Below are 20,040 nucleotides of genomic sequence, written 5' to 3' on the forward strand. Positions count from 1 at the left end.
CCTGCCAGTTGTATTCAAATAAAACAGAGCTTTACATTTCAGGCCCATTTCCCCAAAAGGATTGTGTTCCACTGGTTCCATCCAGACTGCAGTGTGTTGAGTCTTGACACACACAACTAAACCATGGTTCATCTGCTTCAGCTCACTTTATTCCCTGCCTCTCTTATTTTGCGGTTGACAAGCGGCGCGCTGCGGGACTCCCATTATGTGCGCGCGCGCGTTGTGGTGGATCTGTTTTTATTATGTGCCGTCAGGGCACGGCACACGCAAGAGGCACACAGGCCTTAAGCGAAGTGTTCCCAATTAATTTCGAACAGACAGGCGAGCGTCGCGGCGAACTCTCCGTGGATGTCCCTGTGGGCGCTCCTCTGTTGCTCAGCTGCTGTACGTGTTTTGGACGGAGATGGCATTTGTGTGTATGCCTGGTGTGTGACTTTGGGTTGTGTGTGTGTCCTCAAATGCCGCCTCTCACTCGTAATTATTTGCGCGTTTATGTGTAAGTTCCACAGAAGTGAGCGAGTGCGATGAGAATGTGTGGGCAGAGTTCCTAGCCTCTATCGCTCTTGTCAGTGTCTCTTTCCATCTATTTATAGGATGTGAAAGTAGACAAACACCCTCAGAGACGCTGGTACCATGAGACCAGGGGCACTGTCCTCCTGTTCCACACAATCCACACTACCAAAGCACACAAACTTTGAAACACAACTCGCACAAGAGTTGATACCACATATTGAACACACACCACACACACACACACACACACACACACACACACACACACACACACACACACACACACACACACACACACACACACACACACACACAGAGAGAGTATAATTTACTCCGATGAAGCATTGGGGATTTCTATCAGAGATGAACATTATGCAACCCCTCCTCCACATTTTTGGCTCCAGTGAAAAGATAAGTACTGTTGGCTGACTGAGATGTAATTTGCCTAATTACAACATCAAATGACCATCTATACGACATGCCAAACATATGGATGTGGTTTTATTTGTGTCTATTTGTTTTGTTATTTATTTATTTTGGTTATGTCCTGGTTTCCCAATTCGGGCTCATTCACATTGACATTCATTGCAATTTGTTGGCCTCTCATGAATGAAGCCTGGTAGAAGTGGGAGATTGTGTTGTGTTTTGTTGGTTATTATAATAATAACCCAATAAACCCAGACTAAATATGTAGATGTACCTCCTCTCCTCTCCCTTGTTTGTAGTTTGGTACTTGCCTTCCCTCTAGTGGTGAAAACTAAAGTATACACCCTGGTAATAATAGTGTCTGTCTAATGCAGCTTCTGTATATTGGCATACAGTATATTACGGTCTTTTGTCAGGACTTCCATGTTCATCTAAATATATATAAAAAATACTTTGAGGCAAAGTTTCTCTGTCTTTACAAGTACGACCTGCGTCATACTAGCGTCGTGTCCAGGGGGTGTACTTGTACATGAAGCTGCCTCACGCCAAGGAAACAGGAGTTAGGCTCCTGCCCTATGCCCTATCCCCAATGCTTACTTACAGGCCAAGATGCAGGAATTACACATGTTCCATGATTCACCATGACAAAACAGGACAGTACAGACACACGCATACTGACTACCGGATACAAATTAGTGAAAATACCTAATGCATTAAAATCAGAATAAAAACATGAACTTATGCTTAATCAAATAAGTACAAAACAATCCAATAAATACTATACAACCCTGAAAACGCATATTATATATAACTATGATATGAGCTAAGGGCCTCAGTGGATTAGATTATTGTGCAATGCAGACATTGTTGGCTGGAATAAACTAGGTGTCTCTTGAAAAGTCCTCTTTGTCCTTGAAGGACAAAGTGATTATGACTTCCTACAAGGTGTGGGGAATGTGATAATTGGACGGCAAGGATAAGAAACTCGCTTGACATTGTGCCGGGGCTCGGGACATGATGTTAGTCAGAGCTGAGGTCTTCTCGTGCATTCATTAATATTCCAGTCATACATTTTCTTTAAAATTGTTTCATTCCTGCAAGTTCACTTGGAATTTCTTATTTACAGCAATGTACAGTTTATATGTATGTTCACATATGAGGGATGTATTGAAAAAAAAAGGTATGTATATGCATAGGCACATTTAATAAAGGCTTGTTTAGCATAAATTATGATTCTGAATAAAAAATTGCTCTGCTTAAGTCATGTCCGATAGAATAAATATCGGGATTCGAGATATACATAATATATCATCAAAAGGCTTAAAAAAGAATCAGTATCGCCCGGCCCTATAAAATATGTATCAGTATAGTTTAAAAGCAAGGAATAATAGGAAGAAGTATAACCATAATTCTACGCTGGTAGACCAAATCCACAGATGAAGTTAGGGCTAAGTGCCTTGCTCGAGAACATCTCCGTAGCAGCAGCCATTAACTACTTAAGCGCTATATACTTATTCATACAACAACAATAGTGAAAATAGCCGATCTACAAGCTGACATATCGCAATGCTACGTGTAGATCTGCCCTTTTTGCCATTTTTGAACATTGTTATTTTTTTAAATGGTTAACTTTTCACCTATAATGACGTGCCCAAAGAGGGGACACCAGGGTTCATGTGGTTAAGGAAGAAGACTCTCTTCTTTTCCCTAGCACAGATTGTCTTTCCCGGCCTATGGATTATCTATCAAGCAAGTGAGGGCTGGGCAATGTGTCATATCCTCCAACATGATATATATATACTGTATATACATTTATTTATATATATATATAATCTGTGTGTGTGTATATATTTCAGAGATCAATATGAGAAATTCAGTGCGCTGAGTGTGGTGATATATTCGAGAGTGAGAGGGAATAATTCACTGAAATCATCTCGTCTCCCTTTTTTCCTTTGCTGCTTCCCCTGCTGCTACCCCTTTAAACTCTTATTCTTAAATTAATTCAATTTCAACGGCTGTATCTTTTTTTCTCTTTTTCTCCCTGCATTTTTGACGAGACAAGCGATTGGGGGGTCGCGATGACTTTTTCTTTTTTTCTCGCGGAAACATAGTGAAACCCTCCGTGTTTAGCAACCGTCAGGGGATCGATCATACTGGATATAAATATTCTGTGACTAGTTGAAAAGCTGAGGAAAACCAAAGATCGCTGGCAGTGGGCGATTCATTTATGTATTTAATCTGGCAGTGAATTAAATGATGTCCTTAAAGGTTTCATGAAGTTCAGTTTTACCACATATTAAAAGTCTTTGTCATGGTCCTTCAAACGTGTATAGAAAGTTTTAACAAAAAAATCCACTCCATTGATCCATGGCAGGTGTTTTTCTCTCACATTTCTAAAGCCTTTTCAACTGCAATGAAAAAAGAAATCTTTGCCTGCGGGTGTCGCTGGTGAGGGATTTTGCCTGTCAATCATCGCCTCTGCTCCGCCCCCCCAAAGGAAAGGATAGGGGAGGCGAGGAGGAGAGTGGGCGGGATTAATCGGCTGTGACCTCACTGCCGAAGGGCCAAGCTCAGATTACTTTTCAGCCTAATTATTCAGAAAAGCCCAGACCACAGAAAATCTGAATGTTCAAAGTTCAGATTTTTGGGGTGTAATTGAGGTCATAAAACCCCCAAAAAAACATAAAAAATAAATAAAGTTAAAATGAATGTCATAGAACCTTTAAAAAACATGGAGGGTACCTCGTTAAATAGCGTGATCAAAGGCCATATTGAATGTCCATGCTTGGGTCTATGTCATCACTTTGATGTCCTTTAGTCTGCCTGGCACTACAAGCTGTGTGTGTGTGTGTGCCCTTGTATAACTATACCAAATGTTCCCACTAGTATAGTAGAATAGTATAGCTAATAAAAAGATGATTAGAGATTACATTTGGAAAAAGAGGTGTTAGTTTTAGGATTATGCATTAGGGATTGGAGACAAAGTCATTCCTGATTTACACTTACATGCGCGCTTGTGTCTTACACCGAAAAAAATGCAGATCTACAAGCTCACAACGCGTTGTAGATCTGTTATTTTTTCGGCTTTATTAGGCTTACGGTTAAAAATGTAAATGTTGATGTCCTCAGAAGTATTTGTAATACAAACGTGTGTGTGTGTGTGACTGTGTCCATTGCGCAGGTTTTTCTGCCCCCCTCCATGTGTGTACCTGATGGGCAGCGGTTGGAAGAAAAAGAAGGAGCAGATGGAGCGAGACGGCTGCTCGGAGCAGGAGTCGCAGCCCTGCGCCTTCATCGGCATCGGCAACAGTGACCAGGAGATGCAACAGCTCAACCTGGAGGGAAAGGTACCACACACACACACACACACACACACACACACACACACACACACACACACACACACACACTGAATTTTTTTTGTCTCCGTTTTCATTTGCATATACATCCATGGACTGTAGCTTAACCCATTCAATCCGGCAATGCATCTGTATCACTTTAGATTTCTTTGGTTATTCAAAAATAGCAGATCTACAAGCTCATAGCGCGGCGAGCTTGTAGATCTGCTATTTTTTTTAATAAATCGTGAAAATGTGTGCAAATCTTTGAATATATATTTTTTAAGCGAACATTGGTAACTCAAATCTTTGCTTCTGGGGGTCCTTGGAACAAAATATTTTACAAATGTTCGATTAAAAAAATATATATTAAAAAAATAGCAGATCTACAAGCTCATACAGTAGTTTATGTGAGCTTGTATATCTGCTATTTTTGAATAGCCAAAGAAATCTAAAATGACAGAGATGCGTTCCCGGATTGAATGGGTTAATCTGACATACAGTAATCGCACACCCCCCGATTTTTAAACCTTAAATCTCCTCCAACAGCTGCCTGACAGATCCGTGAACGCTCCTTAATGCAGGTGCTCTCAAAGTGGGGTCTGGGGAACCCCAGGGGTCCTTGAGGGGTGTTTCAGGGGGTCCCCTGCTAAATTAGTTTATATGTAATTAATCAAAATCTGTATAATCACTTTAACCCTATTTACATCGGCTATTTGCTGTTCCATAAGCTTATAGATATATTTTCAACAAATCTTTGAATAATATTGAATATTTTTTAAACATTTTAACAACTCAAATCTTGTATGGGGTTCCCTGGCTCAAAATGTTTTCAAATGGGGGTCCGTGGCCAAATACATATTATTATTTTAGGGGTCCTTGACATGAAAAAGTTTGAGAACCACTTAAGACCTGAGGCCGATTCTACAAAATGTCTTCCAACAGTTTTTTGGAACAAACCTATGTTGCTATTATATCAGTGGTTCTCAAAACGTTTTCATGTCAAGGACCCCCAAAATGATATGTATTTGGCCGCGGACCCCCATCTCAAAATATTTTGTTCCAGGGACCCCCAGAAGCAAAGATTTGAGTTACATATTTTGCTTTAAAAAATATATATATATTTAAAGATTAGCAAAAATGTTCAAGATTTAAAAAAGCTGTTGTATATCTGCTATTTTTGAATAGCCAAAGTATAAAATAATGGTTATAGTTCCTGGATTGAATGGGTTAATGACTGCTCCCTCTCTCCCTTTTCCCCTCTGTTCCCCTACCCGCCTCTCTCCCGTCTCCTCTTTCTGTGGCCCCCGCCAGAACTATTGCACAGCCAAGACCTTGTACATATCCGACTCCGACAAGCGAAAGCACTTCATGCTGTCCGTCAAGATGTTCTACGGCAACAGCGCCGAGATTGGCGTCTTCCTCAGTAAGAGGATCAAAGTCATCTCCAAGCCCTCCAAAAAGAAGCAGTCCCTCAAGAACGCAGACTGTGAGTGGAACACAAAAGCATGTTGAAAAATGTTAATGCCCGAACATGCACACACACACCAGTGTTGATTTTGACAGCAAATTCTGATTTATTTTTAGTCAGTCTTTTTGAATACAATTCTGTTTAGTTTTTTTTATTGGAATTTTTAGTAATATGATAAACACATCAGAGTATAAACAACTATAAAATATAAAACAAGAAAAGACAATGACAAATAATTTGATAAATTCTGTTTAGTTTTAGTAATATTTTAGTCACCTGAAATGTTTTACTTTGTCTAGTTTTAGTCGACTAAATCTACAGTTGATTTAGTCGACTAAAATTAATGAATTAATTTTGGCGGGCCGTGATGGCATCAAAATGATTTTCACTATAGAAAATAGACGATCTACAAGCTCACAACGAAAATAGACGATCTACAAGCTCACAACGCGTCGCACGCTGTGACGCGTTGTGAGCTTGTAGATCAGCTGTTTTCGGTCTGTGACACCTGCTCGCACCCGTGATGACTTGTCTTAGTTCTACTGGATCTCTTCTCCTCTAGTCCCTCCCAAACATTTTAGTCTAGTTTTTATTTGTTGATGAAATAGTCAGTATATTTAGTCATAGTTTTAGTCATCATAGCTTAGTTTGTATTTCGTTTTCCTAAGTGAAAAAGAGGTAGTCAACAGCGATTTTTAGTCATACTGTAGTTTTAGTGGACGAAATCAACACTGACACACACATACACTCAAAACATCACCATGTATGTAAAATCAGTGGTTCTCAACCTGTGGGCCGTGACTATATTGCAAGTGGGCTTCCAAATATTTGGCAAAACACTAAGATTTTATTGATAATATAACATGTTAAAGTCATAGTATTTTTTCCTTCAAAATATTGAAAAGTCAAGTGGGCCCTGATCCAAAACAGGTTGGGAACTGCAGATGTAAATCATTCACAGCAGCATCAAAATACACATGAAATGCATAATGGTGCCATGATAACAACCGCTCTTCTAAATGTCCATAAGACAAAATAATTCATTCTTGACAGAAAGATTTGTGGAAATCACTATTTCTGTCAATGGGTGTGTCATCTATTGAAATTGTTGATAGTTTTAGATTTCTTGGTGTATAACTGTTTAAAAGAGAGGAGGTCGCACAGCTCGTAGCCACGATGCAATAACTTCGACGCAGACTTTTTGTGTCAAAACGTTGGTGTCTTTCTAAATAAGAAAGACACCAAAAGACACCAAAGGTTATTGCATCGTGGCTACAAGCTGTGTGACCTCTCTTTTAAACAGTTTTATATCTCCCGTGGTCAGCACCTCCTCACTGCTGGTGTGCGCTCCTGTTCCGTTGTTTGCCAGATTTCTTGGTATTACATCTTAGGCCCACATGCTCTCTCAACACCAACGGCATCCTCAAGAAAGCACAGCTTTCGGAGGCGTCTCAAGAGTTTTTGTATGAGTACCAAAGCTCTTGTGAACATTAATCGCTGTACCATTGAGAACCCCCCCCCCCCACGCGCTCACCTGAGAAGCACTCAGCTGGGTGAAGCTGAAAACTGAATTTCCACCCGGGGAATGAAATAGTGGGATGAAATGGGACTAATTATTATTATTAATTAAGAACCAATTTGTCCCTGCTGCTTTTGGCCCTTTAACACATTGATACCTGGAACGCATCTGTGTCACTTTAGATGTCTTTGGCTATTCAAAAATAGCAGATATACAAGCTCATAGCGCGGCACCGAGTGCCGCACTATGAGCTTGTAGATCTGCAATTTTTGAAAAATCTTTAAAACTTTTTTTTTAGTTTTTTTTCCAAAAACTGTTATGATTTAGATTTTTTTTAAAGAATCGCCTCAGGTCTTAATGGGTTAAATAACACTGTAGCGCTCGGGTGGCGCAGTGGTAAAGTACCTGGCCACCACCCGCGCAGAGGTTGTGGGTTCGAAGCCTCCGGCTTTTGTCGAGCATCTACACACGAACACAATTAACCCGTGTTCGGGGGAGTCAAGCCGGGCGGGAAAGGTGATATTTGTCACTGCACGTATTCCTACAGGCTGGGGCGGCACCTGTCAGCAGGGAGTGTTGGGCGGGAGGAGTAGGACGAAGGCTCTACGTCCTCCCGGTGGGGGCTCCTCACTGGCAGGTGAGTCAGTAGGATACAGCAGTGACAACACACAAATGTGTGTCTGAGGGATAATTGGCATAATGACTAAATTGGAGAGAAAAAGGGGGACATTTAAAAAAACACTGTAAATCTGTATACTGTGGGTGTGTTGATTGTTGATGATGATTGTATTTACTGCTGGCTGTGCAACAAATTGCCCCTCAGTGATAATAAAGTTTACTGTGATTTTGACCTTGATTGGGCAACCTGACTGCTCAGGACCGCTGTCTGCTACAAAGGACTCACTTTGTAAACAAAGCCAGCCAGTTGGATAGTATTGTGTCAACAGCATATCGAACCCATAAGGTGCTGTAATTGATTTTATTGATTTTGTTTTAAAATTAGTATTAATTAGATCTATATTCTTAGTAATAGTAATCAATGCTATAGAGCTTTTGTTCAGTAAAAGGGGTTTCCCGTCTCTCCCCGTAATTCACACATTCATTTCTTCAAGGCTTGATTACTGTAATTCTCTCTCGACCAAACTTACACACTTGCAGCTGGTGCAAAATGCAGCCACCCGCCTCCTCGCATGCAAAGAAAAACGTGATCACCCCGGTCTTGGCCTCGCTCCACTGGCTTCCTGTTCATTTTAGAATTGATTTTAGGCTTTTATTGTTTGTTTATAAGCCCCACAAACAGCCTGGTTCCTCCATAGATTTTGGAACTTGTACAGAAACCTGAAGTCAGCTAATCAGCTGCTTCTTTTGACTGTACCAAAAAAACAACCCAAAAAAAATGAGGTGACCAAGCCTTTGCGGCAGCTGCCCCTAGGCTCTGGAATAGCCTGCCTCCTAATATTTGCCGTGCCTAGTTTTTTAAGCATCCTTAAAGATATATTTTTTCTCTATGGCTTTCAAATGTAACTGATGGTGTATTCGTGGCTCTTATTGTGTGTTGCTTGACTTTTTGTATTTCGCTTGTGTCATTTTCCTTTTGCTATTTGGCTTATGTCTTTTACAGCTTTTGTCTTTTTTCTGTGTTTTTATGCTTCTGCAAAGCACTTTGGTCGACCTTGGTCGTTTTTTAAATGTGCTGTGTAAATATAGTTTGAGTTGAGTCTCTCCAGCAGAAACAGAAAATAAATGTTCAGGTCGGGATACAAATTGTATCCAATCAGAAGAGACAACTCACACCGGATAAACAAGTGGAATTGGAAGTGGAACACTATAAAAGTGAAGCCTATAAATGGGTTCTCTCTCCTGATTGGATGAAATTGGCAACGCACCTGAAAATGTATTTTCTGTTTACTAAAGTGCTGGTGAGACGGTGAGATCCCTGTTACTGAACAAACGCACTATAGCAATGATTACTATCAAAATATAGAGCTTTAACCTTTTTAATCAAAAACATTTTGTAAAAAAGAGAGAGTCACTTGCACCACCTTTAACCGAGTATTTCATCCCTGACTGTAGTTTTACAAGCATTTTGTGACACATTCTGCCTCCAGAGGGCACTGTGGTTTACACTGTAGCTGGTACACGCTGGTATGATTGTGTACACAGCACACATGTAGAGTACATGACGCTCAATGTGGTAATATTTGCTTCCAGGCTGTTTTCCCATCACTTATCACATTGTCAACACACTACCTCTGGATTGCAGGTCATTGTTGGGTTGTTGCATAACTTGCTTGTGTGCGTGCCTGTGTGTTTGTTTGTGTGGGGTGTGTGTGTGTGTGTGTGTGTGTGTGTGTGCGTGCGCATGTGCTTCCACAGTGTGTATCGCGTCCGGAACAAAAGTGGCGCTCTTCAACCGGTTACGTTCCCAAACGGTCAGCACGCGCTACCTCCATGTGGAAGGGGGCAACTTTCACGCCAGCTCCCAGCAATGGGGGGCATTCTACATCCACCTGTGTAAGTCTCGAGCCATGGATCCCGAGCAACAGCCTCTCTGTATAGCTCTCCTTATACATGATGCTTTGTTGTTCATTTGCTCAATTCATTTAGGATTGCTATAGGATTAAAATAATAGTGGTTCAGTCTGGTAAGGATGCAGAAAGACACTTATTGCAGAAATGAATGCACAAACATGTGATATGAACAGCATGCACGCATACACCCACATACTGTATATGCTTATGACTATTTGCAGCTCATGTGCTTAAATGAATAATAAGGCTGTTGCATTTATTAACAGAGCCGCAGTTAACTGATCTATTGTATTGCATTGTATAATAACAGAGGGTTTGTGGGGTAAGTTAAGTCAAGTGTGACTTGCCTGCAGGTCCTGAAAAGTTTGTTTTCCAATTATCAGGCCTTAACTCTTTGACTGCCAGAGTATTTTCATAAAGTACTCCCCCATTGCCAGCAATTTTCGAGTTTTTTTTTTTTTTATATTTTGAAAATTTTCATGAAAATAATTGATCAGACTGTTTTATAAAGACGCAGCACAAATCCGCCACTAGAGAGCAGCACATGACAGCCTGATCAGCTCCTGGGGTCACTGTTATCCTTCTTGAGCGATTAGACAGGGAAAAACATGAAAACGGAAGTGACGTCGTCCCATATTGTTTTGATCGCCAAAATTACGATGTGATACACGACGGCGATGACTGATCGTCACCCAGACCATAGATTATAGAAGAGAATCTGTCCGTTTGTCTGTCATACCGTGTGAAAAACCGTTTGTTTACCAATTCTTGACGAAAATGACTGGGGGAAAATAATCAAAAACCGGAAACGGAACCCAGGACATGAAACCGGATGCAGATATGGGTGAAGTAAGTGGAACTCGAGAATAACATTGGATTTTAAGCAGCATAGCGCGATCAGAGATTAAACAATGAACGCAAATCCAACGCGTCAAACGCGTTAATGGCGTGGGTGGATTAAGTAGTAATTGACGCGTTTTCGAGTCAATGGCGTTTATAGAGTTAATATGCTAATTATAAAAAAAAGATTGATGCACTGAATCGATAGTTTGCAATCGATCAGGTCACACAGACGAGTCATCTCTTTCATTTTATAGTGATTTAATTGGTGAGGCTGGTGTTATATTTCAGTCAAATGTGTTTCAGTGATAGCTTGAAGCACTAACAATTTGTCTCTTTTTGTCGTGTGTGTGTGTGTGTGTTCAGTGGATGACGAGGAGTCAGAAGGAGAAGAGTTCACTGTGAGAGATGGCTACATCCACTACGGCCAGACAGTCAAACTGGTCTGCTCCGTCACTGGCATGGCCCTGCCTAGACTGGTAAACAAACACACACGTAAACACACACACTCACACACCTCCTGAACCTCTGTTATTTGTCTTTGTCGTCATTCATCCACGAAGTTTTCGTTTTCTCAGACACATATTCATACTGTACACATCAATTGCAATTGTCCCTTTTGGCCACCTTCTTTCCTTTTGACTCTGACTTTGACATCTTTATTCACAATGAATACATAATGTGCAAATACACACATAGGCCCCGCCATTATCAAAAGGCTAAACACGCAATAAAGCTAGGAGCTTTTACAGTCCTTAACTCATTCACTGCCTAGAACGACTAAAACGACTTTTGTCCTTTAAGTCCCCACTGCCAAGAACGACTAAAACGACTTTTAATTTTTTCATTTTTTCTTATTTATTTATTTAATTTTTAACCTAAAGACCAAGGAGATATGATTTGTTGAAGATCTAGACTCCAATCCACTTCCTTGTTAACTTAAAACTTAAACATTTTGTATCTTGGCTCCTGAGTACTTTTTTTTTCTATGAAAAATCTCTGGCAGTTTGTCAAACGCAAAAATAAAAAAGTTCTGGCAGTGAATGAGTTAAAAAAGATATATGTGTTGATTGTGTACTGATGAGTGAATGAATGAATGTGAATGTGTTCCTCCCGTCAGATCATCCGTAAGGTTGACAAGCAGACGGCGCTGCTGGACGCCGACGACCCTGTCTCCCAGCTCCACAAGTGTGCCTTCTACCTGAAGGACACAGAGCGCATGTACCTGTGCCTTTCCCAAGAAAGGATCATCCAGTTTCAAGTCAGTGCTGCTTCTTCACTCCACACAACACAGCCTGCCGAAATAACAAGGCTGCACACACCAGGGTTGCAGGGTCAACTCAGTTTACTTTCAGTTGTTAGGCAGAGAAAATTAAGTCAGTGTTCCATCATTTGCACATAAACTGTTATTTTGACTTACATTTTATAAAGATGTTCACAAGTTATGGGCCATAGTGCAGTGATAGAGTAATTGTTTTGAAATGTTGTGAAAAAAGTGTTTTCATTATTTTGAAAGGTTTTGGTCATAATGACATGCCTACAATAGGGACACCAGTACTAATGTCGTTAAATGAGTGAAAGTGAATTGCCTGCGACTCTGCCTCACACGCACACAAAAAAACACGACAATATGCAAATGCAATACACTTTGTGTATCCACCAAAGCATTTTTGTGCTCTCGTCCAGATGCCCAGTGTTGAATGTATTTCAATATTTAAACTCTGGGCGACAAGATAAAAATGCCAGACGTGAACAGGCAGCATAGAATAGACGCTGAGCGCCTCGTCACGCTAATGTTGTTTTCTGAATAGCATAAATACTGTATGCTGCTCCTATCAGGGGATAAATACTGTATGCTCCCCTATCAGGGGAAAAAACACCTTGATGTAAACAGTCCCTTAATATTATAATTAACGTCGTGGTCTGTCACTCCCCTTCCCTCCGGCCAGGCCACTCCATGCCCAAAGGAACCAACCAAGGAGATGATCAACGACGGAGCCTCCTGGACAATCATCAGCACAGACAAGGCCGAGTACACCTTCTACGAGGGCATGGGCCCCGTCCACGCACCTGTCACCCCCGTGCCTGTGGTTGAGAGCTTACAGGTACAGTTATGTCTTCTCGTTACAGTTCTCCAAAGTACATCCCTTGGGGAATCCCACTGGGATTGGGATCCCCATGGGACCCAACGCAAACGTTGTGGGAGTGGGGGAGTTTTAAATACCTGCGCGGGGGGAGGGGGGGGGGGGGAACGACCCTGCGGGTCCCGTGAAATCCTGCATCGTCGCGGAATTAACCGAATGTAGCACACCTGGAGCATGTGTGTGGTCGTGCTTTGCTTGAGCTTGATTTGAACACATTTATCTTATGGCTAAATGCATTGGAGAACAGACTTGTGAAACGTTGTTCTCAACAGACATGTGTATAATACATCTATTTAATATCCCACTGTCAAGTATTACATTCAGCCGAGCCCACTTTGAGTCTGTGTCAATGTCCAGTCCATGGTTCTGTATTGGCTGTCGCTCTTTCTCTCTCTCTCTTCCTCTCTTTCTCTCATTCTGTGTTTCTGTTTGTAATGTTTTTCGGGCCCATTGAAAATATTGCAGGATTATGCAGGACTAGACGTAATATTGCAGGATTATGAGGGACTAGACATATTTCAGGATTGTGCGGGACTAGACATAATATTTCAGGACAAATGAAATGCCGGCAGTCAGAAATGAAACCAGCGCGTGGTCAGAAATCCAGCTGGAGCAGGACTAATAAAACAGTCCCGTGCAGCCAGGGCTCTACTCCACAAGCCAGTGAGGCCAGGTGAACCGTGATCTTAATTTGATCGTTAGCTCATTTGAATTTCGATGGCTCTTGTGTGATTACGCGCAGCTTAACGGCGGCGGGGATGTGGCTATGCTGGAGCTGACGGGGCAGAACTTCACTCCAAACCTGAGGGTCTGGTTCGGTGACGTGGAGGCTGAGACCATGTACAGGTGAGGTTTCCTTTTTGTTTTTCTCTTAATCATAAAGCCTACATATTTGGTTGACCGGCATCCCCCAGGGGGTCTATTACTTGGTGGTCTCCTTTTTTATCGCTGTACACCAAATCTCTTCACAGAAAATATCTTGTAGATCTATTTTCACTGAATGTTCGCCTATTATGACATGCCTGGAATCGGGACGCTAGGGTGCGTGTGGTTCGAAGGTAACATTTGTGGGCAAAAAAAGCGCTAGTACATCTGCTATTTTTTAGAACTGCTGTTCTTTGTTGCTTGTTGCTTTATATATCTATAGCTCAAATCTAAAATTACATGGATGCTTTCCCGGTTTTAATGGGTTGAAGAGCAAGCTCATTTCAATTCCAGAGTAAGGGGCTGTGTCCACAGAAAGCGTTTTTTTGAGCAATGGAGCACTTTGGATATCATGTCCAGAGAGCTACACATGCACTGAGTGAGACGCCAACCATGTGCTGGCGATGAACAGCGCTCCTCTCTCCCAAAATAACAATTTTCTGCTTGAGGTGCCCAGAGCACTACGCCAAAAAAAACTGGACTTCGAGACCATTGAAACGCAATGCTGGGCTAGGAAGAAGAGCGCTTCAGCGTGACTTTACCATAGAAATGAATGGCAGAAAGAGCTGGCAGCAACAATAAAAAAGCTTTCAGTGGACACACTGCCCTTAACAGGAAGTCAGACTTGTCCGCAACCTTTTATGCTAATTTACTTGCTTCCTGATCAAGGGCCTGCTCCCTAGAAGAGCTCCTCTTCAACTAAATAGTGACAGATTTGATTGCAAATTGAAAACAAATTCTTGAGAGCTTCGGTCAAATTTAACGTGACCATTTATGCTTTGTTGTTTAGCTGCCATAAGCTGCTTTCTATGGGCACATTTTGTTCTTTTTGCCCTGTCCCCCTACTGCTGTTAATGTAATTTACCTGTGTCCTGGAAGAAGTTTTTCCTATATCTGGGGTAATCGAGTCAATGATCCAAGCCCAAATGTGATAAAATGTAAACACAAAACAGATTATTGCGGATGCAATTTGTCAGTGCCCCCCCCCTTTAGCATTGCTATGTGTCATAGTAACTGAATTGAGGCTACATGTACATGACGTACAAGAAGGCCATGTGTAATTCATTAGTCTAGTATGCATGCTTTATTTTCATCCAGGAAAACATTGGCATATATGCCATCAAATGTCTTCAAATAAGAATAAACTAGAATGATAATAATAATTATAATAATAATGTGCAACACACCTTTTCAGACTTTAATCTACTGACAGTAAGGGTTGGAGAAACATCTAGTTAAGATTTCTCTCCAACCCTTTCTTAACCTTTTATCATTTTTAATATTGCACTTATCGTTTTATTTCGTTTAGTTTTTTCATAATAAAGTTGGTTCCTTCCTTTTCTTATGTAAAGCGACTTTGGGTACTAGAAAAGCGCTATATGCCCGGACCGCTGGCCTAGCGGTCCTGGCGCTTAGGCTGTAATGTATCATGACAGCGCATTGCAGGTTCGAGTCCCATTCCCGGCGATCTTTGCTACATGTCTCTCCCCGTTTCCTGTCCATCTCCAGTTAGACTATCAATAAAGGCAGAAAACACTCCGGCAACCTCTGAGGAGTCCATTTAGCTCCTGCTAAAGACACTTGAATCAATTTAGCAGCGGACCATGAGATTGCAAAATGGTCCACGTGAAAACTGTTTTAATTGCCATTGAGCCAAGTTAACCACATGAACCCTAGCGTCCCTATTCTGGGGCAATGCTTTGTGAGCTTTTGGATCGGCAAAGAGATTTACTGTAGAGGGAAAAAAATAAGTGGACCAAGTAGACTCCTGGGGGACCCCAGTCAACTAAGAATACAGGGCTTAAGTGGTTAAGTGTTCATCTACAGATGTCCTTCCTTGTAAAACAATGACGGCAAGTAGTGCGCCTGTATTGAGGTTTTCTTTTTTATTTACATGGCTGAGTTCTTCAGTGTTTATCAATACTGCCCAAGTAGGCTTAAGTCAGAGAGGTGGTCAAAGAGATGAAAGATGCTGATGGCCACTGTTTGCTAAACATGTGGAGAATACTGTATGTCGAGTGGACACTGCAAGGTTTTCAAAATCCACATAAGAAAAACTGTCTCTGAAATGTTTTGACATAATGTCACCTGTTAGCTTTGTCTACGACGTGCATGTGCTGTGCCCACACTGACTGACCAGTTGTACTAGAAGTGTCAGTGTTAACATTACACTGTGGTCCAGTTCTTCACGCCAGTCCAGTCAGCATAGATTTTGTATCTATTGATCTGTCTATATAAAGTAATTCTGTACATTTTTGTACATTTATGTCTGCCTTCCGTCTCTGTCTGCCTGTCTTGAACAAAATCTAAACAGGGCATTTGTTCATTAATCACATGAACCATAGCATCCCTTTCCTGGGCATGGTCGTCAGAGGCGAACATTCTGCATTTAGCAAAAATAGCACATCTACAAGATTGCAATGCATCTTGTTGTGAGCTTGTAGATCGGCTAAAGAAATTTGCTGTAGAGGGAACAAAAGATAGAGGACCAAGTATAGACCCCTGTGTGACCACGGTCAACAAAGTATATGGGGTTTAAGTGGTTAAAGGGATATTTCACTTTCAAACATGTTTGGGGTCATTTTAACGTCTACTCAGGCTTTTGTGAGCACCCCAGACAGTTTTTAAGTTTCTTGATTCAGTATTTAGATTTAGATTTGATATTCATTTTATCGGACACGCCCCCTTCCTATACAAACCCATTATAACTTCAAACTCTATTTTAACCATGATAGATTCATCAAAACACCCGTCTCAAACATGTTTGAAAGTGAAATATCCATTTAAAAGTGAATACACATGAATAAATGAATTGCCACAGATCACAGCAGCTCTTACAGTTCTTCTCACATGGCTTTCCACCCCTATACCCCAGGTGTGCGGAGAGCATGCTGTGTGTGGTGCCCGACATCTCGGCGTTCCGCGAGGGCTGGCGCTGGGTGCGGCAGCCCGTCCAGGTGCCGGTAACGCTCGTGCGCAACGACGGCATCATCTACTCCACCACGCTGACATTCACCTACACGCCGGAGCCCGGCCCCCGGCCGCACTGCAACGCCGCCGGGGCCATACTACGCGCTGGAAACAGCAGCCTGCTCGGCAACAACAGCCAGGAGGCCGGCGCCTACGGCCCCAACAGCACCTCCAACAACGCCGGCGGAGTAACGTCATCGTCCTCCACCGCTGTGTCTGCTGTGGTGTCCTAACGCATAGGATGCAAAGCAAAACATGTAACAATATGCCTTGAGAGTGAAAAAGTACCATGTGGTTAAAGAAAAAAGAAAGAAAAAAAAAGACTTTTGGAAAAAGGAAAAAAAATAACCCACTCTCTCTCTCTCTAAAGTGCTGCATATTCATTTTGGAATTCAAAGAAGCTGAAGTGGATTTTTTCAGTGGGACGGGAAGACGAGGGATTGGGAAAGAGGGGGAGGGGTGGGGGTGGGGTGTTGTCTGAAGGATGAACAAGTTGTCAGCCAACGGAAATAAGAGAAAAGTGCTCCTCGTCGCCCTCCTGTGGTTTCTAAAGGGACATGCCTGTTCAGTTCTGGTGTTTAAAAAAATTAGATGTGGAATGAGGAGTTCCCACTGGTTCACCAGCACCTTTTCCTGGCTGTGAGAAAGGAAACCACAACAACGATACATCCACCGTGTACAAAATTGTGTTTAAAAGAAAAAATAGTCTATTTTTTGCGCTTTCCTTCCCCCCTCAGTTTATTTTTCCTTGTGTTTTTATTTTGTCTTGTTTTTATATTTTATTTTAATCTGTTGATCTATCTGTGTAGTATGTATCTGAAAAGGGGGCTGGATGTATTGTTGTGGGACGGAGCGCGAGGACACGGGGACACACATAAAACGTGATGATATACATAGTTTTTATGGACCAAGGATCTTGTATAAGCTTTAGTAAAGGTACATTTTCTCCATACCTTTTTTTGTATTAAACATATAGTACACTTTTGTTACCAAATAGTTTCTATTCTTCCTCTGAGCTTGGCCTTTTTTTCTTTTTTCCCAGTTTTATATTTTGTTTTGTTAATTTTTTTTCTTGTTTTGTTAATTTTTTGAGGTCCAAAATCCAGAGGTGCATACTTATGGCGATCTTTTCCCTGAAAATAAAGAAACGCCAGGGTTTTTGGATAGAACACTTCCATTTTTTATATTTTGCTTTTTCTGTTGGGGAAAAATCTGAAGTCTGGGGATTTTTATTTTATGTTAAATTTACATAACTGAACGTTTTGTTTTGTTTTAGGGAATAACCTCAGAGGGCCTATTTTATATCATTGGTTTTTATGAAGTCTTTAAAAGGAAAAGCTTTAAGCAATGCCTCTGCCTTGCCTGCAATACTCTTATGTGCGCTATGTTTCCTTTGGAAAAAAACTATACATGTCTGTACATCTCACATAGAGCCATAGCGATATTTGCAGAATACTTCAGAAACCAGACTTCCTGCAGCTACAAAACTAAGTCAGTTTATCATTTTTCACAACGATTTAATATGCGTAGTCATTGACTTGAGGATAGCCTTAGTACTGTATATTATTCCTGTGCACACAGTCAAAAGAATGACATATCCAATGTCACATAATCTGGATTTTCAGATCATGTCGTAACATTGGTCTAAAGTATCAAATGACCTTGTGAACTCTGCCGTTGTGTTCTTGAAACTACGCCTAACTAGGTGTCTTCCAGTGTGTACTCCGATTTTTGGTGGCATTTTACTTCCATTGGTTTTCCTAAAAGCAAGACAAACACTTCCAATTTGATGTGGCCTTACTGATAACTTGACATCAAGTATTTCACCTTCTTTTTGTTGTTGCAAAATACCATGTTTACTCACTTTGGAAGAACACCTATGTTTGGCACATAAAAAACTGTTGCCTCGCTTCTCGTTGCAGGTGCTGATGTCTAATTGAACTTGTACACCCGTAATGTCCATCCACGTACCACTTGTTACCAAAACCACATTGTGAAACAAAAGAGCCTTCCGAAGGATATATTGGCCTTCATTTTGATGTACAATTACAATAACATGTTTTATGTTTTGTTTTGTTTTTCAGTGTACCTTGCGGTGCGTGGTGGCCGTAACTTTTTTGGTACATTGTCTCGTGAGCACTGTAAGGTGTTCTCAGCCTCTTAGCCTTTTTAACCACATGAACCCTAGTGTACCTATTCTGGGCATGCCATAATAGGCAAACTTTCAGCGAAAATAGTCGATCTACAAGCTTGTAGATTGGCTATTTTTGGTGTAGAGAGAAAAAGAAGGGGGGCAAAGTACAGACCCCTGGGGGACCCCGGTCAACTAAGTATATAGGGTTTTAAGTGACTAAATGTCCTGTGGTTTCCACTTAACAGAGCTAGATGTGTGTACATTGTAAACTCACTGTCCGAGAGTAGCCGCACTCGTCTTTATTTATGGCGAACAAGTCTCGTGTAGAAGCAGAAAGGCCTTCTATATGTGTATTACTGAATATGTGTATTTCCAAACATACAGCAATATTGTACAGGTCATTTCTTTTTTTTTTTGTCTGTGTTGTGATATGTCTGCCTGACCACTAGTTCACCAGCCAGCAGGTGTATGTATGTATGTAACTGTGTGTGTGTGTGTGTGTGTGTGTGTGTGTGTCTGTGACTGCGTGACTGCGTGTGTACGTGCGCGAGCGTGGGTGTGGGTGTGGGTGTTTGTGTCATGTCTCCCTACATAGTCACTAAAATGGAGCATTGAGTTAGACTCTCTTCATTTTAACAGATCATCTTCAAAGTTGTAATTGCTCTTAAGAAAAAAAAAAGGACTTCAGATAACTTTGGTCCCACCGTCTTCCGTCACGATCCAAATATGCTCCCACTCTTAAACAATTGTGTATAAACCCTCAAAGGCAATACTTATGGAACTTAGTATTACAGTACAACTGTATACTATTCCGGGAAATAACTATGATGCTGTAAATTGAATGTCTACTTAATGAAGTATGTTTGCCCTTTAAGCATACCCTTAAATATGAGCAAGGAGCAAACCAAAAAGAGGGTTCACTTGCTCCCCTCCAAACTGCTAAAAGTTTAAGTTATGCTCCCACTTTCCACTTGTCCGTCATTGATGTTAAATGTTTTGCAATTGTAATATTGATATTTTTTAAATTATTGGTACAAAGTCTCCCCCTCATGTTAGTTGGTGTTTAAAAAACAAAAAATATGAAATTAAGTGCATTATTGCCCAAGCTGCCTAGTTTGGCCTGGGAGTGTATTTTTTAAAAAAGAGGCCATGTCACGTCTGTCCTGAAATGAACTTCCTGTAATGAACTTCCTGTCTGTCAGTTTTTCTGTGGAGAAAACAGGTGCTATC

At 41.2% G+C, this 20,040-nt stretch overlaps 1 protein-coding gene across 3 annotated transcripts in view; it reads left to right on the forward strand.

Moving 5' to 3' along the window:
• Window positions 1-17,135, forward strand: part of rbpjb (recombination signal binding protein for immunoglobulin kappa J region b) — a 67,486-nt gene extending 50,351 nt beyond the window's left edge. For 2 of the 3 annotated variants that reach the window (XM_080452158.1, XM_080452159.1), the window contains exons 4-12: window positions 4,121-4,286; window positions 5,592-5,766; window positions 7,815-7,904; window positions 9,644-9,781; window positions 11,005-11,117; window positions 11,759-11,899; window positions 12,588-12,743; window positions 13,525-13,628; window positions 16,582-17,135. In XM_080452158.1, coding sequence (XP_080308284.1) covers window positions 4,121-4,286; window positions 5,592-5,766; window positions 7,815-7,904; window positions 9,644-9,781; window positions 11,005-11,117; window positions 11,759-11,899; window positions 12,588-12,743; window positions 13,525-13,628; window positions 16,582-16,909 — 1,411 coding nt within the window. In that variant the 3' untranslated portion in view covers window positions 16,910-17,135. The remainder of the gene's footprint in view (window positions 1-4,120; window positions 4,287-5,591; window positions 5,767-7,814; window positions 7,905-9,643; window positions 9,782-11,004; window positions 11,118-11,758; window positions 11,900-12,587; window positions 12,744-13,524; window positions 13,629-16,581) is intronic. The other variant, XM_080452160.1, reaches the window with a different exon arrangement.
• Window positions 17,136-20,040: the final 2,905 nt, after the last annotated feature.

The sequence above is a fragment of the Gymnoscopelus braueri genome (assembly GCF_963280865.1).
Source record: "Gymnoscopelus braueri genome assembly, chromosome: 15".
Taxonomy (NCBI): domain Eukaryota; kingdom Metazoa; phylum Chordata; class Actinopteri; order Myctophiformes; family Myctophidae; genus Gymnoscopelus; species Gymnoscopelus braueri.